The following is a 24,001-nucleotide window of genomic DNA, read 5'->3' on the forward strand; positions in this document are numbered from 1 at the left end:
AACTGTGAGATTACCTTGGATTGAGGAGAGATCGGAGGCCGTAGGATAGGAAAAGTGGTTGAGGAAGTGATGAACAACGGAAATTTGGAAAGTAATAGAGGGAATTGCAACTGAATTTTTAATTCGACCGCTAAATTAACATTTAAAATTAATTCAGTTAATAATTTAGCAACATAATTAAATTTTGATTAGCAATGAAATATTTTGTCACAAGATTAGCTATGACATTTAATTATAACTATGGACCTCGCATTAGTCGGTTCACTACTCCTCTGAGCTTTTGATACCAAAAAAAAAAAAAACATCTATTTTGTTCACATTACTCTCGACATTTTTTGTCACAGACTGGGTCATGTAAACAAAATGTGGCACTTTTGAGAATTTAACTCAGAATCCTCGCCTTTCATGGCTGCTCCGTTTTGGTTGAAGAATAGAGCTTGGGCAGGATCTCATCGGGAACAGTAGGTAGAAGTGCATCGACTTAGCCCCATGGAATCCTAGCAGAACAAAGCCTGATGAGCAATAGTACATGTCGGATCCCGGCACAATCTGCGGCCCCACTTGCAAAGGGATGGGGGTAGAGGGCCTGGTTACATTCTGAGTTCCAAAGATTCTACAAATGGAAGCAGGAAGGGCACGTGGTCCAGAACGGCGGCGAGGGCACCTGAGAGGTCGATCTTGGAGTTGAAGATGACCTTTTTTTGAAGGGTCCATGTGTTAGAGTGTATACTGAAAGTCTAAATTTTTGTAAATATTTATTTTGAAAAAAGAATTATATTTGGTCAAATTGTCTACATTTAGTTGTAGTTGTTCAATTAATTTATATTGTAGATAGCATAGTATGTGGTGTCATATACAGAAGATGATGTTATCAATACCTTATAAATTATAAACAGTAGCTCACGACCAAAATGGAAAGGAACAAACCATTGGAAGGTCGTAGTGTAATTAGAAATTGGTTTATCTTAACTATATAATTACACTAGTACACTTAGAGTGTATTGAGAAGGATCATTTGAGATCGTTTCTTTTATACTGACTTTATAAAGGAACAAATACCTCAGTTATTATGGAAGTGTGTGCTCTTAATCCTAATATAATAACAAGCATATATATATTTGATATTTATTTCTTTAATTTATCAATGAGTGAGATTTAGTTCGATGAATCAATAAGCCCGATAAGTTGGGAAATGATATCACTTATAGTGTGTGTTGTTGATTATAGAAGGAAACTGTGTCCTAGTAATCTAGGTTGATAATGTCCCCAAGATGAGCTCATAAAGATTGTCATGTTAAACCCTGCAGGTGGACTTAGTCCGACATAACGATAAGGTTGAGTGGTACTATTCTTGGATTAAGATATTAATTAAATGAGTTGTCAGTACCTCACTTAATTAGTGGACATTCGACATCTTAAACACAGAGAGACTAACACACTCATAATAAGAAGGAGCCCAAAAATGTAATTTGAGATTGGTGCGGTAGTTCAATAATAGTTCTCTAATGGAATGAATTATTATTGATAAAATTAAGTTGTGTGTTCGGGGCGAACACGGGATGCTTAATTTTATCGGGAGACCAAAATAAATTCCTCCTCTCGGTCCCTATCGTAGCCTCTTATTTATAGAGTACTATACCCACCTATACCCACCTTCGTACTCATGATGTAGGGGTCGGCCAAGCTAGCTTGTGGTTCAAGCTAGGGCCGGCCAAGCCTTGGTTCATGGGTGCCCGGCCCTAGCTTGAACCCAAGCTTAGGTAGTCGCCCCCCATTAAATTTAAAAGAATTTTAATTTTAAAATTTTCTTATGTGGAAGATATAATTTATTGGAGAGAATTAAAATTAAAATATTTCTTCTACAAAAGATTAAGAAAAAAGATTAGATCTTTTTCCTTATTTGTAGATAGGAAAGATATTTTATTTTTTCTCTTTGTAAATTATTCACATGTTGAAAAATTAAAATTATAGAATTTTATTTTTATCAACCATGAAGGGATTTTAAAGGAAAATTTTATTTTTTAAAATTTCCAAAGACAAATAAGGAATTTTTAATTGTTGATTAAAATTGTCTTGTTTGATCTCCATGAGGTGGCCAGCCATTACAAGGTTAATTGGGAAATTTTATTTTATTTTTCTCAATTAATTCATGTCAAGGAAAGTTAAGGAAATTTTATTATAATTAAATTTCCTTATTTGCCAAAACTAAGGAATATAAAAGAGGGGGTTGGGGTGCCTTCATGAGACACAACTTTTATTATTCTTCTCCCTCTCTTCTTCCTTGGTGTGGCCGGCCCCTTCAAGTTCTCTCTTCTCCTTGTTGTGGCCGAACCTTCTCTTCCTCTAGGAGATCAAGTGGTGGCCGGGTTCAAGCTTGGAGAAGAAGGAGAGAAAGCTTTATCCCTTGGAGCATTGGTGGTGTTATCTCTTCATCCTTGGAGGAGCTATTGACTTGGTCGAACCTTGCAAAGGGGAGAAGAAGGTGTATTGGTGGTTTCTCATCTCGGAAGATCGTTGCCCACACAACGTCCGAGGTTAGAAGAGGAATACGGTAGAAGATCAAGAGGTCTTTCTAAAAGGTATAACTAGTATTTTTCCTTTCCGTATCATACTAGTTATTTTTGGAAATAATACCAAATACAAGAGGCTTACGATTCTAGTATTTCGAATTTGTTTTCGATGTTGTGTTCTTTTGTTTTTTCTTTTCCTTGTGATTTGATTGTTCTTTTCGGTTGACCTAAAGTTATTTAAGGAAATTAAATATTAACTTTTCTTAAAAGGCTTTGTCTAGTCGGTGGTGGTTGTTCCCATATCCAAGAAGGTCATGTGCCTCGCCACGTCAGTACTGGGAGCCAATTTTGGAAACTAATATTTAATGAAATTAATAACCTAGGTGATTTGGATCGAACGTGTTAAGTTCCGCAGGAGATCCGAGTCTAAACCTAAAAGAACAAATAGATTAAACTTTGGATCAAACGTGTTAAGTTCCGCAGGCGATCCAAGTTTAATTTAAAAGAACACATGGTAGCTAGGTAAAGGTTCAGACCTTTGTACAAAATTTTTGTACAGTGGAACCATTAGGTTTACCGAGTAGCAACCAACACCACGCGCCGTGAAGGTGCTTATGATCCAGTCGGAGGAGGAAAGCAAGGCAATGGTACTGTCAGAGGAGTCTCCGTCGGTGGGGAGGAGGGATCGAAATGCAGGCCGGCGTACCAGTCGAGGTGGTCCTGGACGTGGCGCTAGGAGGCGACGATGACCTCGACGGTGGTGATGATCGTTGGGATCCGGTGGTGGTGCAATCTGAGCACGGACAGAATGACGATATAACATTGCTTTGGCCGAGCGGAAGCTAGAGTTGGACTCTATCTCGTTAATGACTTTATCTTGCGATAGCAATACTACAAATCACAAGACCTCTGAACTGAAGAAATTTTTCGAACTCTCTAAATGTAAATATGGAATGCAATGCTTATTTTGAATTAGAATGAATTGAGTGAGTGAAATGAGAAAGAGAGAGACCTTATTTATACTAAATGAATGGGTATAAGAACATCTTGATTCAATTAGACCTCAATCATCCAACTTGAATTGGATGGTTTAAATTACATCTCTTCCCAAGAGATACTATGTCTTTTCATTTGGATGTTAATCAATGGTTGAGATTGAGCCATCAAAGGGCACTTATGCCTTCTCAAATCGACGATCCAAATTTGTTAATCTTGATCAAACGATCTAGATTTAATTTCTCATTCACATTATATTTTCAACGATCACTCACATGAATGAAAATTAATGCATACATATTATCACCTAAGGCTCCGTTTGATTTATGGGATATGATTAATGGTGTTAGGGACTATTGGTGTGATAGAGAGTATTTGATAGATGGATATGATTAATGGTATAGGGGTTAATGGTGTGATAAATAATCCCTTGGGAGAGCCAATGATTATTTATCACACCATTAATCCATATCCCACCTACACCATTAATCCTTATCCCACAAAGTAAATGAAGCATAAGGAGAGTTCAAACGAAAGATTATTGCATTAGGAAAGGTAGTTTGTGCGGCTTTGAACCTTCCATAGTAGAGTATCATCGGATTTACTAGGTTGTTTAGTAAACGTGATGTCTTGAACTACTTAGCCATTCGTGTAAATTAAGACAATAGTAAATACACAATAACATTTCTCACTTCTTTATAGTTTTCATTATTTTGTCCATTTTGGCCATAGACAACATCTTGGATTTATAAGTATTTGATTCAAGAAACCCTTCTTCATACTTATATATGTAACCTCCTATAAAGAGTATTCTACTATACTCTACTTTTTTAAGTATATGAGTCATTGAAAGTTTATAACTTAACCTCACTACATATCATAGGTAGCATTTTTCCATCCTAGAAATAAGAGGGGAACTAGTCTAAGTGCTTACATGAACTTTCATAATTTTGTTATTCCATTGAACCAAGATCTTGGAATATCCAATCAACAATGTTGGGTTACCACTATGAATGTTCTTGTTTGTAGATTTTTAATCTCATTTCTCTTGATATGCAGTATATTTGTTCTTTATTCAAACTTTTTGTAAACGGATCAGCCAAGTTATCTTTTGATTTGACATAATCGACAGCGATAACTCTGTTAAAGATCAACTGTTTAATGGTATTGTGTCATCGATAAAGATGTCTTGACTTACCATTATACATGCTATTTTATGTCCTTGCAATTGTTAATTGATTATCACAATATATTATCACGATAAACACTGGATTTTCCCAATATGAGATATCTTCTAAGAGGTTATGAAGTCATTCAGCTTCTTCTGCACCTTTATCTAAGACTATAAACTCAAATTTCATAGTTGATTGAGCTATGCACATTTGTTTCGTAGATTTTCATGGCATTGCTCCACCATCAACGATAAATACGCATCCACTAGTGCATTTAAAGTCTTTTGTATCAAATATCCAATTTGTATCACAATAGCCTTCTAATACTGCTGGATATCTCATACAATGTAATCTATATTTTAAGGTGTATCTTAATATTTAAGAACCCTTATTAATGTCTTCCAATGGTCATCATTTGATTACTTGTAAATATACTTAATTTGTTGATTGCATAGGTGCCCCATTTGGATCAATGACACATGAGAGGTTGAACAATGCTTTTATAGAGTGTTGAGGACACCTCCAATCTCATTCGAGGTGCCTCCAACCTCAAACTTGATCTCTGCCTTTTTGGCCTCTATCATTGCCGAAGCATGCGGTTTCTATCCGCACGAGGGCACCTCCAAGTGCTCCAACTCACCTCCAATACACTCTGAGAGGCCTCCAATGCGCTCCAGAGTGGCTTCCCACAGAAATCTTCTATTCCTAAAATTTATACACGAGGACACCTCCTCTAGGTCCAGGAGGCTCCGCGCAACTCTGAGGTGCCTTCGCGCACCTTTGAGGCATCTCGGGCACTATTCATCCAAGGCTTATTTATGCATTTTAATCCTGCAAAATGCGTTATTTTAAAAAATAAAGTGTAACATGCAAAATAGAATTAACAGAATATAACATAACATTATTAATTAGATCTTGTCTTACCATGACCAGAATATAGTTATGGTCTCATCTAGACTTCCAAAATAGCTCTAAGCTGGACCGCGCTTATAGTCTCATCGGGACTCATCCTTAATGAATCTCTTTTCTCTAGTGACTTACCTTCACTTATCAGTTACAGTTTTTATTTGAATTCTTTGACTCAACAGGTCTTCCTATCAAATGCCCCATCTAGACTTCAGCTAGCTATCAAGTCTCACAAATCCAATTGGACTTCTTGCCAGGTTGATACCTACATGGGCTTCAACCATTTGTCAAGCTCAACGAACCCAACTGGATTTCCTATCAGAAATCAACCTACCCGAGCTTCAGTCTGGTGTCAGATCCTAAGCCTTTTAATGATGCACATTTGGTAAAAAGGTTAAATAAATATAACACATAACTTTAACCTTTTGTCATTCATCAAAATTGAATTTAACCATTGGCGCTTAACTGCACTAACAAGTGATATACATCAAGTTGTCAATTACCCTCGAATATTTCAATTTGGATACAGGTTCACCATGGTTCTTAGCCAAATGTAAGCTTAAGTCCATCAGTGTTTTTACAAGGGAAAAATCATATGCATTAAATTTCCTTAATACTGTCTCAATATAATCACGCTGTGAAAGGATAATTTCATCTAATATCTTATTGATCTTAATCCCGAGTATAACATCCGCTATACTCATATCTTTCATATCAGAGTTTTTGGTTAACATCTTCTTAGTAGTCATGATTATATCATGATTACTATCCATGATTAGCATATCATCTACATATAGACAGATAATAACAAACAAGTCAGGTGTAACTTTGATATATATACATTTATCGTACTCATTTATTTTAAATCCATTTGACATTATAGTTTTGTCAAATTTCTCATGCAACTGTTTTGGTGTTTGTTTAGCCCATATAGTGACTTCACAAGTCTACATATAAGTCATGAAATCATGACCAAATGAATTTACTATTTTGACTTTTTTTATTGTGTCTTGGTTCTTTATTATTTCCAAAATTATCCGTACTCACATTTTTATAAATTCTTTTATTTGAACTTTCTACTTTCCTATCTTTGCAAGGAAAGATATCTTCAAAAAATATAGCATTCCTTGATTCAATTGTTGTTCCAACATGTACATCAAGAACTGCTGATTTATACACCAAAAATTGATATGCACTAGTATTATTGACATATCTAAAAAAATACAATCAATTATCTTTGGTCTTATTTTGGTTTGCTTTGGCTTAAGCACTTCCACTTAAGCCAAACACCCCTACACTTTCAGATATTTATAAGAAGGATTATGACCCCTTCATAACTCATAAAGAGTTTTATCTTTCCTTTTGTGAGGGATTTTATTGAAAATATTGTTTACCAATAAAATAGCTTCCCTTACAAATTCTAGTGTAGCCCAAACTTATCAACATAGCATTCATCATTTCTTTAAGAGTTTAGTTCTTACGATCGACAATCCCATTTGATTGAGGAGAGTAAGGAGTTATCATTTGATGAATAATATCAGATTCTGTATAAAATTCATCAAATTGACCATCATATTCTCTTCCTCGATCACTTTGAATTCTTTTAATTTGTTGACCAATTTGATTCTCAACTTAATTCTTATATTTTTAAATGTTTCTTGTTGGTACCCCAGGGTTGTTTTGATGTGATCAAACAAGTTAGGTTAGGTCCTATTATATTTGATCATATGTCTAAGTGTGCAGGAACTTAGGAGCACAAGATATCGAGAAAAAGACGCAGCTAGCGAGAAGGACGGCACGGGAGAGAGCTGACGGGCTCAGTGCGTTTGAGGGACAAGGTGCTGTGGAAGAGTACGCGGGCGGACGAGAAGGAGGCGCGCGACGTTTGCGAGGGACGAGAAGCTAGGAGCGAAAGCTTGCTCGAGAAGATCGGAAGTTGGGTTCGGGTGAACCCTATTACGGATGGTCAAGATCACCCAAGCAAGAGGAACCCGAGCGGAAGACCTGGACCGAGGCGAGCAAAACCAGAGCAGAAGGCCCGGACTAAAAAAGTCAACTCGGTTGGCTTTCATGGTCCGAACGCCCAGAATCGAAGTTTATTCGGATCATGTTTGACCGCAATCCATTGTAAAGGGGATAAAATTTTATCCCCTCTAAGTGTATAGACCCTTCCAAGTGCCTCGAACAAGGTTATATAAAGAGTCTTGCTCCCAAAGCTAAATAACAATGCAGAATAGTTTGAAACAACACTTGTGCTTGAGTTTGTTAGAGTTTAGCTTTATTTTGTGAACTTTGAATGTTATAAGAGGTTTCTCTGCCCAGAGAAGATTTTGTTAGTGCGCTTTTTCGCCTTTAATTAATAACCTTCTCGATTGTAACCAAGTAATTCACTGTGCCTCTTTCTTTTCAGTTTATTTCTTATTTTGCTTATGTAAGTGTTATATTAAGTTATAAGTTTGAGAAAGATATCTTTGCTTGTTTTGTGCAAGGGATATTCACCCCCCTAGTCAGCCGCCAAGGGTCCTAACACTTCTAAGGCTTCATCTTTATCTTTCAATTGATACACACACTATGTGAAAATCGATAATAGACTTCGGATATTATCCGAAGTAATAGCTATATATTTACCGAAGTAGACGCACGTGAAGTAAAAGGGTTATTATTTTACTTCGGCACATGATTACCGAAGTCTATCACCGGTCCAAAACCGGTTCAAAATCAGACCGGTTTCGAAGTAAAAAACCTTTATTACTTCATCAAGACCAATAAAATTACCGAAGTAATTGAGGATATATTACTGCAGAGGTAACATTGTCTAACGAAGTGTAAAGAAGGTACGACTTCACAATTATTTATATTATGGTGTAGTAAATAGTTAATATTACTTCTGTATATTTTAGCTTGATCGAAGTAATTGTTATTGTAATACTTCATCGTAGTATGGAAGTAGGAAAGCAAATTTTACTACACTTCAACAATTTACGTTAACGCAGTAATACATACGAACGACTTCAACAATTTTAATCAATGACAAAGTAAATAGTTTCTTTAACTACGACAACATTTAAATATACCGAAGTCTTATGTATTGTATTACTTCATCATTTTTACTTATAGTATCGAAGTAGTTGACTATATTTTACTACAATACAAATTTAATTGACAAAAGTGTATATCAAATATTTTGCTATAACACAATAATTTTCATCACCAAAATTGAACAAATATATCACAAATATCTGTCAAATACAATTCAAAAGTGTATTCATAAAAGAAATGTTTAAGCATAACATAAAAAATTTTGTATCCATAAATCTCTAAATACAATCTAAACTTTATATCATAGCCTACACTTAGGCACCCACATAGAAATAGACAAATTCGCTCCATTCACTTCTGACTTCATCATACTGAGATTGATTGTAATATTGTTTGTTCTTTGATGCTGCAAACTGAATCATTAACAAAAATTTGAGGATCAATGAAAAATAACTTAATATTTTATAAATAAAATATTTCATAAAGTAGAAATTCACCTTTCTTTCCAATTGTGGATATTCATCTAAGACTATCTCTTTCATGTACCGCATCACACAATATCCACATTCAACACCACCATTTTGTTTAAGATTACCCTAATGAAATTGAAAATGTCATGCAAGAAGTCACAATCCAAATAATAAGAATTATTAATTGATGTCTAAATATATAGTCACAATACATACTGTCAATTGTTTAAAACCTGGTCCTTTTGAAATGCCCCTTGATGCATTGTATATCTTGACCCCACTACATTGTAAAAATAGAAAATTAGTTTTTTAACCTATAATGAATTGAATGCATTCAAAATTAGCATAAGTTACGACTTACTTGGTCACAATAGTTTGCCAAGCATGATCTCGGTTCCTGTTACTCAAAGAGTCCAATAAATATATCATATTCTTATCTTCATTAATTATAGTCAAGATCCAATGGTACCTGCACAAAAAAAATATAACATTGACTAGCATGTAGTAGGAAAAAATAAATAATTAAAATCTTACCCGGTGTTATATGGGATGAAGCATATGCTATCTCTGTTTGATGCTCCCAACTGAGCAGCAATATGTTGTGATAATTTACTACCATCTTCACCCACACCGCATGTAGGTATGTGACCAGGATCCACAAATGACACATACTCAGCTCTATTTTCTTTCTTCATATATTTGTAAAGGTAACTGCAAGGTATTAATTGCAAGGTAATGGCAAAGTAATGAAAAATCTAAATATACCCTATGTAAACCAAAGCAAAAGCATGTGAACAAATATTGTGAACAAAGCAAAGCATGTGAACAAATATTGTATTTAACATATAACATACCCCATGTAAACCAAAATGTGTCTGGCACCTATCTCTTTCATCTCCATAAAGCGTAAGATATCTTCTCTTAGCAACCATACACTTTTAGGACGTCCAAACATAGCTTCATCAAATTCTATGTGTATGCTCTCATCTTTAGGCATCAATCTGATAACATACGAGTAGATATACTTGCATGCCATCGGTAAAGTTTTCTCAATTTCCTTGTACTTGTCCTGATCACCATGAACATCCGAAGGAGCAAATGATTAATGTTGTACATTCTTCTGCAATATGTTAAAATATTCAAATGAGTATTCAAATGATTAAGGTTTTTTCCAATACCAACTTTTCAAGAAAATTGAAAGTACCTTCTTCGTTGGTAAAATTACCAACTCTTTAGGCCAAGCAACAATTGTTCCAACAGCATCATTGACGATTGTTGGTCCAGACCGAATTGGGATTGGAAGCTCTGCTTCTTCATCTAAGACAACATCAATAGATACCTTGAAATTCCCTTCCCCAAGTGGAACATGATGAATCAATATATTTGGGCCTCCTTCTGATAGTATTGTACCATATGCCACCACATTTTCACGTTGCTTGACAGTCAAGTTACATTTTTTCCCCTTTAAGAACAATAAGAAATTGTATATAAAAATCTGAATTTGAAAGAAAAATAACTTTGACATAAAATTAAGAATTATAGAACCTCCAAGTTTGAAGTGCCACATTCATAAACCTCCACATCATCTCTCCATTTTGGGTCGTTCATGTTTGAGGACTTGTTTGATATCACAACCTCACAAGTTTGATTATCAATGACCTGAGCAAGTTGAGCCTTTAATTTCTCTACTTCAGCCTTCAAGCTCTTATTTTCCTCTGATTGCTCTTTGAAGTTATCGATCGAATCCTTTGGGATTGATTCCCTTTTCTTTCTAGCAGTTTTAAAGTAGAGTTGGGGTTTTACACATCCTCCCACGCCTCTAACCCGTCCATAGTGTTCTCGATTTCCTAAGGCAGTAGTTAACACATCATTCATCCCAGATGATTTGAACTCTCCTTTGACTTTCTTTTCCAACAAATCATCCTACAATATGAAATTGTAACAAATCAATCCAAAAATTCTAATATTATTTAGCAAGACAATATGAAAATTAGATAAAAATAATATTTACAATTTTTTCAGCGACTTCTGCTATCTCCATATTTGTTATGTTGCCAGATTTGTCCTCGCGGGCTTTCCGCCAAAGTATCGATCTATCAACTTCTTCGTTTTCAGCAATTAATTTTTTCTCCCTCTATAATTCCAAAAATGATTAGTTACAAAATATTAAATACGTGCTTGAAAATGACAAATACAATGTTTCGAAGCTTACCAATTCAGCCTCTAAGCCGATGTAACCCCTGCGAGATAGTCTGTGATGATATTTATAATGCATCGTTCGTTCTTTTTGCTTGTATGCATGGAGACTTGTAAGCAAATAAACTATAAAGACTTGCTCCAATCATTTGTGCAAATTGTAAACTTGCTGCAAATTGTATATGAATCACCTACATTTAAAGACTTACTGCAAATTGTAAACTTGCTGCAAACTATAAACACTATTATGAATCTCACCTATATATAAATACTTGCTGCAAATTACCGCAACTAATTTTAAATGAAAAGACTTGCTGTAAATTGTAAATGAAACATTACCGCAGCTTTAAATGAAACATTACTGCAGAATTGTTGCAACATTAAAACATCATGCAGAATTGTTGCAACATTAAAACATCATGCAGAATTGTTGCAACATTACGTGCAACATTAAAACGTGCAACTTTAAAGACTTGTTGCAACATTAAAACAGTTCAAACGTGCAGAATTGTTGCAACATTACCGCAGTGGTAAATTCTTGCATTTACCATACGTGCAGAATTGTAAATGCAAATGCAGTAACTTGGAAACGTGCAGAATTGTAAATGCAAATGCAAGAACTTGCAAACGTGGCATGCAGAATTGTAACTGCAAATGCACAAATTACACTACACAATCAGTAAAATGCAAAAGAACAAACAATACTATACTTTAAAAGAGTTGCTACAATCCTTAACACCATTAGGTACAGACTTGTAAATGCAAACAAACAACACCCTACAATTTTGTAAGTTATACAACAAGTTGATATAAGAAAGATTTGTCTATGAGACATTCCAAAGATTTCCAGCTAATACCATATAAGTACGTACCTCCCACGATGGATGAAGTCTTTCATCTACAAATTCTTTCCAAACTACTTTTGGAATCTGATATTGACTCGGTGGACAACTCAAATTTTCAGGATTATCTTTATTTGGCCAAACAAATCTGCTAGTGAGTTTGTTTTTGAAATCTCGCCATTTTTGAGATGCTGAATTCATCACAGCAGTCTCGCTTTGTGGTGCTAATTCAAACACATTCTGCAACACAAATTATTTGTTGGTACTATTAATAGAGAAGTTGAACATGAATAAGAAAACAAATCAACATACAAGCTAGATGATTATACAACTAATATGATAAGAATGAATTAAAGAAGGCAATGACAACATAGAGTTGGAAAGCTAATTTCATTTGGGATTGTATTTATATATTAATCTTACCGAGATCTCTTCCCACACTTTTTGTTTTATATTTTCTGGAACAGTAGGCCAAGATTTTATGTTGATTGGCACCATGGTTCTAGCAACAGAGCCAATGTATGATTGCAATGCCTTTCCATTTGCATTGTATAATGGGCGCCCCATGTCATCATAATCAATTTTTGCTTTTTTCCCCCATCTTGCAGCTGCAGTGAGTTTACACATTGATGTAGGACCCCGTTTATTCTTCTGCACATCTACAGAATGTTCTTCTCTATCAGTAACTCCATGTAGCTCCACATCAGCTACTCCATGTAGCTCAGCATCGGCTACTTCATGTATCTCCTCAACTGCTACTCCCTGTTTTTTACGACCCATCGAGTATTATCTGCATAAGAACATAAATGTAACCAATGTTAAAATTTTTACAATAATAGTAACATAAACATGACGTATATAATTACAATAACACATATAAATAAATAACAACACAAACGTAAACATGACATAGAATTACATAACATAATTTTTTAAAGTGCATAAAGCATTTCTTCATGTTCAAAACATAAACATTGGATAAAAATACAAAACATCATTTTTGCTTTTTTGTGACCCATACACCCTCAATTTCTGATCTAAAATATCTTTCATGTGCAGGAATACAATGAGTATTAACATCATCAATTGGTCGAGAATATGGAATACTGCTCCAATCATCATCATCTTCCTCATAACATCTATTTGGAACTGGAAGCACAATTGACCACCCCTTTTTTAATGGGTCATCAATATAAAAGACTTGGTTGACTTGACTTGCAAGCACAAATTCGTCATTCTTGTGTCCTCGTTTGTTTAAATTGACTAAGGTGAAGCCACATTCATCGTTGTTGATTATTCCTTTGTCATTTGCAACCCACGCACACTTGAAAAGAGGAATATGAAATTGATGATAGTCTAATTCCCATATTTCTTCAATCACTCCATAGAAAGACACATCAGCTAACAAGGGATTCTTATCTTTAGCACTACATACAAGCATGGTGTTGGCAACTAAAGAAACCCCACTGTTTTGGCAAACTCTGTCATCATCCCGCGCCTTTGTTTGGTATAAATTACCATTTATCACATAACTATTATACTTAAGGATTTGCACACGCGGTCCATGGGCCAACCATGTTAATGTCGATGTTGTTCCACCATTGCAACTGTCAATTTCAGCAGCCACCTAACATGTATTCAATTTGAATATGGTGATTAAAAATAGTAGATATAAGTTGTTCAGCGAAAATGATAGCAAAAATTTAATGAATCTAGTATCCACCTTTGCGCGAAACCAATCAATAAACCTCTTGTTGTGAGCATCTTGTATCCACCTTTCATCTTTCTCTTTTTTGGGAAACATTGATTTCAAAAATATTTTATGTTCACTGTAGAAATATTAAAATATAAATTTGTGTCAAACATTAGATAATCTCAATTACATATGCAGAATCATAAATAATACAATACACTTACATTATATAGGGTGATACTTCTTCCATATTTTCTAGCACAGTCAAATGTGCTTGTTGCAGATCAACTTGTTGCACTATAATTGGTGTGTTGCATGCTTGCAAGCCAGAAATATTTGCTTTTGAGTCTCGAATTGATTGAGGGGCTCCAATAGGATCAACGCCATTAAGGTATTCTGAACAAAACTCAATTGCTTCTTCTGCTAAATATCTCTGAACAATGCAACCTTCAGGATGTTTTCGACTGCCCACATAACTCTTAAGAACCTTCATGCATCTTTCAAATGGATACATCCATCTGAAGTAAACTGGTCCACATAATCGGACTTCTCGAACAAGATGGACAGTTAAGTGAAGCATGATATCGAAGAAAGATGGGGGAAAATATTGCTCCAATAAGCAGAGTGTAACAACCAAGTCAGATTGCAGCTTATCTAACTTGGCTACATCTATAACCTTGCAACAAATATCTTTGAAGAAGAAGCATAATCTTATGATGGCATATCTAACATGTTTTGGCAGTGCATCACGTATGACTATTGGTAAGAAATACTGCATTAAAACATGACAATCATGGGATTTCAAGCAAGTCAACTTCAACTGATCCATGCACACAATATTATTCATGTTCGAAGAGAAACCTTCTGGAACTTTTATATCCTTTAATGACTTGCACACTTGCAACTTTTCTTTTTTTGTGAATGAGCACGCAGCAAGAGGAAGATATGTTCTTTTCTCCCCAACTATAGGTGTTAATTCAGGTCTAATTCCCATCTCAACCATGTCCAACCTAGCTGCCACATTATCCTTGGTTTTTCCTTTAACATTCATCAAAGTATTAATGAGGGATTCAAAGACATTTTTCTCGATATGCATAACATCAAGACAATGCCTTACATGCAGGTGTTTCCAATAAGGAATATTAAAAAAGATTGACTTCTTCTTCCAACATTTTCTAAAATTTGTCACTCGTAAATCTTTTTCTTCTATATTGACTTCCAACTTATTAGCCTTTGCATTCTTTATTTTCCCTTTCACACTTATCTTCTTTCCAAACTCACACCTTATGTCAGAAAGTTTGTCAAACAACTTAATCCCAGATAATGGTCTAGCTGCTTCTCCAAGTTCCTCCATGCCATTAAACTCCTTCATTTGCCTACGATATGGATGAAACCGTGATAGGAATCTTCTATGGCCAGAAAATGACATTTTCTTCTCATTTTCCAAGTGTCTTGCATAAGTATCTTCTCCGCATATTGGACATGCATAATAACCATGTGTAGTACATCCACTAAGGTTACCATATGCAGGAAAGTCATTGATGGTCCATAATAAGACTGCTTTAAGAGTGAAGAACTGCCTGCGATAAGCATCATAGACTCCATCAACTCCTTCCCACAATCGTTGCAAATCTTCAACTAGCACCTCCAGATAGACATCAATATCATTTCCAGGCTGCTTAGGCCCTGAAATGAGCATAGTTAGCATGATGTATTTCCTCTTCATACACATATTTGGAGGTAAATTATAGTTGACCAACATGATTGGCCAACAACTGTACCGACTGCTAAGGTTGCTATGAGGATTAATGCCATCAGCTGCAAGTGCTAGGCGAAGATTTCTTGGCTCACTTTCAAAGTCAGGCCACATATGATCCACCAACTTCCATGATGGTGAATCAACTGGATGACGTAACTGACCAACAACTCTTGTAGAATCTGCATGCCATGTTAAATTTCTCGAGGTCTCTAAAGATTTAAACATGCGCTTAAATCTTGGAATGGGAGGGAAATACCAAACCACCTTAGCAGGAACACCTTTCTTCTCAACCTTGTTTTTGTTTAGCTTCCACCGTGACAAACCACATCTAGGGCAACTTATGCAGTTTTCATATTGCTTCCTATAAAGAATACAATCATTTGAACAAGCATGAATCTTTTCATGAGTCAACGCTAAACAACTCAAAGTCTTTTTTACATCATACATTGAGGATGGTAGATTGTGATCATTTGGTAGCATATCCCCAAAATCTAATAGTAGATCTGAAAATAGAGCATCACTCATTCCATGTCTTGCTTTGGTATTGTACAGTTTCACAAGTGCACTCAATTTTGTGTAACGTTGACATCCCTTGTATAATGGTTTCTCCGATTCTTCTAAAAATTTCATAAATTCTTCAGGATTTTCTGTATAGTTATCATATGCTTCCTCACACATATGAGCAGTTTCAAAGTTGTCATAATAATTATTAATTGGCTCCTGATTGACACTCCCTTTGACGTTATCATTTTTGGTAGGCTCACCATGCCAAATCCAATTCACATAATTTTGACTAAAACCATGGAAATAAAGATGCTCTAAAATAGACTTAACCGGTCCTTTTTTAAGATTGATACATTTGCAACAAGGACAATGAATATCATTGGGGTCAATATTGGGATTCTATAAACAATCTCTAATAAACTGTTCCACACCCTCCTCATACTGCTTAGACCTTCTATCCAAATATATCCAGGATTTATTCATTTCAATCAAGCAAAATCTACAAACAAAGAAAATCTGAATATATTAAAGTGAATAAACAAAAGTTAAAAAAATACTACATGTAGTTCAAAAATGTAGAATCCATGCAATTTTAATTTGTAAAATCTAATGCAAGAAATCATATAGTGACAAAAATCATATAGTGACACTCAATTTCAGAAGTCATGTGACACACAAAAATAAAATTAAAACACACAAAAATCAGATAGTGACACAGATTTTGATTACATCTTCCTCAATAAATATATAAGATACAATTACAGCAAAGAAACAGATTTTGTTTATATAATTCTGTCATTTACTAATGTAACCGCAAGTTCTTTTCAGATAAATATAAGCTTCAATAAAATTAGGAAATCAACTCTCAGAAAATATAAAGAGTAAGATTAATCAGACTATTTAGGAAGTCAATTATACAAAATATTTTCATAAACAAGTAAATTTTGTCAGATTTTAATCAACTCTCAGAAACATGCACGCAAAGACAAGGCATGCACATAGAGACAAGACACCCCACACTCCAAAACATACACACAAAGACAAGACACCCTTTATTTTATGTTTTTATTTTTATTTTTTACTTCGATAGGAACATATAATTGCATATACTCTTTTAAAGTTGAGATAGACACAAATTGTAAAAAGGAATAAGGCATGAAGTGATTTTGTCTCCAAACACAAGCCCAAAGTCACAGAGGTTGTGAAACAATGGAACAACAATCTCTCATCAAATGATGGACCTAGAAAAGCAAGGTATAAGAGGAACTAATTGCATGCACGTGCTCAAGGGGCTATGAATGTTAACAATCAAAAAGGTTAGTATAGTTCAAATGTAAGCGTGGTGTGTGGTAAAAGAATTCCTCTATATATTCTTATACGCTTTTCATATATCTTTTGAAGGATGCCTTGCATTGTCTAGCTCAATTTGTAGTTACAGATGAAAGGATTGCTTGAATATGTAATTAACTTTCAGCAACAAAATTCTTCAAATCAAATTCGCTCACTAAACAACTGCAGTGTACTAGATCTCTTTCTTTTCCTCACTGCATTGCAAACAAACAAACAAACTATACCAAACTTTCAAAGATGGACCACCTGCATTGCACAAGACTTCTCTAATGATTAAGATGTGACTTTAAATGAATTTTCTACCATTCTAATGTATCAACAATGACACTACACAATTATGACACTCAATTTATAAATTGTACGTGTTAGCTAGAAGAATCATATCAGAATATCCTATGTATGCATTGCAATCTTGTACCAAATTGACAACTTAAATGATTTAGGAAGATAGTCTAGTCAATGGAAGCAAAGGTCCAAACTTGATCATAATCCGATTGTAAAACTAATTAAATGATTTAGGCAAAGCAACAAACATCAGTAACAGAGTTTAACAACCAAAATGTCAATTGAGTGATAGATTTATGGAAAACTAGAAGAAACCATAGGGAGGAGATGCCATAAACTATAGGGAAGGAGATGCCCTAGAGTAGGAGATGTTAGAAACCATAGGGTAGAAAACCAACCTGGTTGACGAGCTGATGGGGCTGAAGGATCGGATCGGTTAGAGACGGCGACCTCAAACTCGGCAGTTGTCTCTTCTTCCCGTGGCCAAGAAACCTCAAAGAGGAAGACACGGCGCTGCAAGGAAAGGAACGAAGGGGGTGGGATAGGGAAGACGCGCGTGATCGAAAGGGAGGGTTAGGGCGGTGAAGAAAGCACTTCCTCTTCTTCCCGTGACAAAGGCGATGATGAAACCTAGCACTGTCGATCGGGGCGGCGGTGAAGAGGTTTTCGTGAACAAAAACGCTAAGTTATAACTTAGCGTATAATTTATTAATAAATTATTAGGATTTTATTACATGATTAATTAAAAAATTAATAAACTGATTAATTTATTAATAAATAAAAAAATGTTTTAATCGGTTGAGAGTTATTACTTCAGCATATAAACATATGAATTTTATTTTGAGACTTATTACTTCAACAAATATATATTATGAAGTAAAATATAAATAAAAATTAGTAGTGAGACCCACGATTTTTAATCTATAAAGTCTAAAATAAAATATACTTCATTAAATTTATTATCGAAGTAGATTATTATATATTACTTCGTATTTATAAATCACCGAAGTAACTTGTGGCGAAGTCTATACCCGATTTTCACATAGTGACATAACAGTATTTAGTACAATTATCAATGAAAGTAACAAAGTATTTTTTGTCTCCTCTAATTTGCATGAATTTTAAATCACATATGTCACTGTGAATTAATTCTAGAGGGGGCATGCTTCTTTTCACTGAATGAAAATATAACTTTATCAATTTAGCTTCAACACATATTCACATTTATGTATTGGATCAACATTAAATGTTTACAATAAATTTAAATTCATCAGTCATCGCAAGGTATTATAATTTATATGTCCAAGTCTAACATGCCATAAATTAAAATACTCGACCAAATAAGTAGAATTTATAATTTTTTTTTGCTATTGAATTCACAGTGTACAACCATTACATTCATTTTGAATAAATCAATCTCCATGAATCCTCTGCTTATGAATTGACCATTTTTCGTCAATACTTATTTATTTGACTTAAACACTATCCTAAATTCAACTTTGACAAGAGCTGACCCTGACATTAAATTCTTTCGAATGTTGGGAATATGAAGTACATTAATTAGTGTCACTTCTTTGCCTAATGTCATCTTTAGTATCATCTTGCCAAGACTAACACTATTAGAAGTTACAGAATTTTTCATGATTAGTTTTCTTCCATTAATAAGGGTATTAGTTGAAAACTAGGTCTTGTCAGAGAAAATATGTCGTGTGGCACTGGTGTCGACCTACCACTACTTTGGATTTTCCACCAAATTAGCTTAAAATGCAATGGTAGTTAGGTGTAATTCTGACATATCTATTGTCACTAACTTATCTTCAGTCATTTGAACTTGAGTGATTTTCTTTGGATGTTGGTAATCTTTGGCCTTGTGATTTGATTTGCCATTGTTGTGGTATGTTCCTTGGAACTTCTTGGCCCTCCCTTGACTCTGCCATTTGCCGGGATACTTTCTCTTCTTGCCAGTGTTTAGTTCAGTCAAATTTGCCTTTGTAAATATAAGCATTTTTGTTGATTCTGATTGCTTGTGATTATCTTCTTGAGTCCGTAGTCTTACAATCAGATACTCAAGTCTCATCTCCTTTCGCTTGTGCTTTAGATAAATTTTTAATTTCCTCCATGAAGGTGGAAGTTTCTCAATTATTACAGTAACTTGAAAGGACTCATTCATTGTTATGTCCTCGATATGTAGATTATGAAGAATCAACTGTAACTTTTGGACTTGCGTTGTCACAGTTTTGAAATCAATCATTTTGAAGTTTAAGAATTTGTCGACGATAAATTTCTTTAGTCCGACATCTTCTATTTTATACTTCGATTCTCATAACTCTTTTGTAGTTGTCATTGGAATATACACATTATATAACGTGTTGACCAGGCCATTGAAGATATAATTTCGACATAAGAAGTCACTATGTCCCTAGACATCATATGCCTCCCTCTTTCCTTTATCAATCTCATCTTGAGACACGGAGGGGCATATTCACATAAGAACCTTGCAAGGCTCAACGTGGTTAGAAAAAATAACATCTTTTGCTGCCACCTCTTGAAATTGGTACCTGTAAACTTCTCTGATTTTTCGTCATGCGTCGATGGAACAGGAGTCGTCGATAATGAATCCATCAAGATTGCAAGAAAATTTTCATCTTAAAATTGTTGAGATCGGGTGATGGTGCAATCTAAGCGCGAACAGAATGACAGTATAATGCCGCTTTGGCGTAATCGAGGCTAGAGTTGGATTCTATTTCTTTAAGACAAATTTGTCCCACATACGATGCTCATGGAACACGACAATCGTCTTTCAAGATACAACGACTTGAACTTGCGATAGCAACACTACAAATCACAAGACCTCTGAACTAAATAAACTTCTTAAACTCTCCAAATGCAACTATGAAATGCAATGATTGCTTTGAATTAGAATGAATTGAGTGAGTGAAATGAGAAGAAGAGGGGTCCTATTTATACTAAATGAAAGGCTATAAAAATATCTTGGTTTAATTAGATCTCAACCATCCAACTTGAATTGGATGCATGGTTTAGATTGCATTTCTTCCCAAGAGATACAATTTCTCTTCATTTGGATGTCAATCAATAGTTGAGATTGAGTCATCCAAAGGACACTAATGCCTTCTCAAATTGACAATCCAAATTTGTCAATTTTGATCCAATAATCTATATTTAATTTCTCATTCACATTATATTTCCAACAATGATGTGGTCGGTGACAGGATGATGGGATCCTCCATGACGCGAAGTGCTTGCTTCTAACAAGATCACTTGCTTGAAGGAGGTGATCGACGAACCATCCACCATGCTACCACCTTGCGGTCACGGCTGTCACCGCTCATTCCATCGAAGCTTTTTTGTTGCCTCCAAATAAATAAGTCTGTACACTTCTCATAGTGATTAATTTGAAAAATTACAATAATGAGAAGTGTACAAATCACTATGAGCAATGTCATATATCGTATACTAATTTTCTATTATACGGTATTTTACAATGTCATATTCAAGTTATTAACAACTCGATTAGCAACTTTGGTGCTGGGCTGGTTCATTACAGATAATATCTTCTTAATACATAAGCTCTTTTGAAAATATAATAGGAAATACATTTCTCCTAAATGTATTATGAAAATTGATCTCCATAAGACTTTTGATTTAGTACATTGAGATTTCTTGCATGGGGCTCTAGTTAGTCTGATGTTTCCTGAGAAGTTTATAGCATGGATAATGGAGTGCGAGATTACTATATCTTTTTCGTTGGCCATGAATGGGGGATCTTTTGGATTTTTCAAAGGTACAAGAGGACTACGATAGGGAACTGACGACCTACTATTTCTCAGGAATTGACAATCTGAGGTTTACTCCACCATGCGCTTAACACTTGTATACATGTATTTACCTCTCTCCGTATTCATGGGATCGACACTAAGGGGTCATTAAGGTAGCGGATCTACCTTTTTTTTATGGGAAAATGTTTATTCTTCAAGTTAAAGAATCCAGTGAGTGGCTATAGTTTGAAATTCAAAGATGCCGAGAAACAAGCGGGATCCCGAAATATCGAAAAGGCATAGTAAGAAAGTAAGTTTCTACGAGTCATGTCATCCACACTAGCCAAATAAATATTTGACTTTATGTGATTAACCTATAGGAAAACACTGTTTGGATAAAATGGGTACATAGCACTTGTGGCGAGTTGATGTATGGGCTTGGGAGACAACCCATTCGAATGTTCCTCTGATAAAGCAATTGCTACATATACATTATCTTATACTATTGGTTATTGGATCATTAGAGGATGCTATATAGAGGCTGACAGATTGGTTTGAATAGGAAAGAGGAGTAACTAGGACATATGACCTCTTTAGACATCCTAGTCCTAAGAAGCTATGAGCATGGACAGTATGGAAGCCCTATGTACAATCTAATCACGTAGTTACTGTAAGTACCTTGGGTTAGTTTTGATCTGATCAACCAAGTTAACTTAGGTCTTATATATTTGATGTCTTATGTTTGAGTGTGCATGCCCGCAGGGACTTAGGAACATAAGAAGTCGAGCGAAAATGATCAACTCAGAAATTGACTTAAAGACCTGAGGTGCCTCAGTTAATTGGAGACACCTCGGATGCACAACAAATAAGTTGTCTCAAATGGAGCTTAAGGCACCTCCGATGGACTGAAGGCGTCTCAGATGAATAGTAGCCGAGGAGCCTCTAGATGATCGGAGGCATCTTCAATGCTGCAAAACTGTTAAGGAGCCGGTATGATACAGATGAGATTCTATCTCATTGGAGGCACCCTGGATGTCATTGGAGGTGCTTCCAATGCCACATTAGCAAACAGTCACATCGACCAAAAGTCTATGTATAGCGCCCTAGAGGTAGGAGTTCAACAACACACTTTGTATTTATTTTCTGTACTTCATTCTAAACTTCCAACTGCTATAAAAGGTTTCTCCGCCTCCAACCATTGTAAAAGGAGTTTCTTTTAGTGTTTTCCATTACTTTGAATTAACAATTGTCTAGGTTGTAACCAAACAAATCTTCTGAGTCCCTTCTTTACTTTTATATTACTTTTAATTAATTAATTAGTGTGCCCTTACCAAGATAAAAAAAAAAAGTTTTAATTTTATTTGTAAGCTATTCACCTCACTCTAGTTGGTTCACTCAGTCCAATAAGTGATATCATAACCAAGACACCTTAGAATGACTAATCACCAACTAAAGCAACAAGAAGATGGCAAGATCATTCATCTATTGATGTTTGATGAGGAGTTCGCGCTTTGAAAGGGTAAAATGGATGTATACTTTAAAATTGATTTTGACATTTTACTAACAATAAAATATGATTTTGAAGTACCCCAAAATGAGAACGTAGGAAAAAAAAAGAAAAGTACCAATGGAACCAAAAGTGATAAACATACTTTGTAGTTAATGGTAAAGCGAAATTCCACCCGCTGAGTGTACTATTGTCTTAGGAAGTCAACCGAATCGATGCCTACGACTCCGCCAAAGAACTCTGAGAGAAGTTCCTAGAGCTTCATGAAGAAACCTCAAAGGTAAAACTAGCAAGATGCGACCTACTCCGAAATCAACTAACCCTAACCAACCTCCAAATGAAAGAGGGAGAAAAGGTGGCTCAACTTCACATACAAATCAAGGAACTCATCACCAAACTCAACAACCTCAGAGAAATGATAATGAATAAAGATTAAGTAAGATATGCTCTAAATACATTCCCGAGAACTCCGGAATGGATGTTAATAATAGATTCTATTGGAGCAATCAGTATGACCCAATATTTTGATGTTTGGACAATGGTTTAAGTTAGATTTATTATTGTATTTGATATGCGTTGTGAGTATGCAGGATGCAGGTACAAAAAAGAAAATCCAAGTGTGATCTTGGCAAAGGCAAAAGTCCAAATGGAGTCTTGGCGGTGTAAGTCCAAACTTGAGTCTTGGCAATGTAAGTCTAAGTATGGCTTGGCAAAGATAAAGACTGAAATCGAAGGAAGCTCTTGAAGGCAAAGTGTGAAGGATGGGAAAGCATCCTAGGGATGCAAGACCGATAGAGGAAGCTAAAAGGTAAGGTCATGGGAAGACTCGACAATGAGGACAAGACCGATGGAAGCTCCTGAAGGCAAGGCGTGAAGGATCGATGGGGAGACATCTGAGGGACTCAAGGCTGATGGAGGAGGCTTGAAGGTAAGGTTGAGAGTTATGCGGGCAAGAGACGAGTGCATGAGTGATTGTACTCGGGGATAAAACCCTAC

The 24,001-nt window shown here is 35.3% G+C and overlaps 1 protein-coding gene across 1 annotated transcript; it reads right to left on the minus strand.

The window, feature by feature from the left end:
• Positions 1-13,125: 13,125 nt before the first annotated feature.
• LOC121991460 lies at positions 13,126-16,063 on the minus strand. The gene is made up of 4 exons (XM_042545459.1): positions 16,029-16,063; positions 15,108-15,944; positions 14,066-14,936; positions 13,126-13,758 (listed from the first exon to the last, which is right to left on the minus strand). The coding sequence occupies exons 1-4, from the start codon at positions 16,061-16,063 to the stop codon at positions 13,126-13,128; spliced, it is 2,376 nt and encodes a 791-aa protein (XP_042401393.1).
• Positions 16,064-24,001: the final 7,938 nt, after the last annotated feature.

The sequence above is a fragment of the Zingiber officinale genome, chromosome 6B (assembly GCF_018446385.1).
Source record: "Zingiber officinale cultivar Zhangliang chromosome 6B, Zo_v1.1, whole genome shotgun sequence".
Lineage (NCBI taxonomy): Eukaryota > Viridiplantae > Streptophyta > Magnoliopsida > Zingiberales > Zingiberaceae > Zingiber > Zingiber officinale.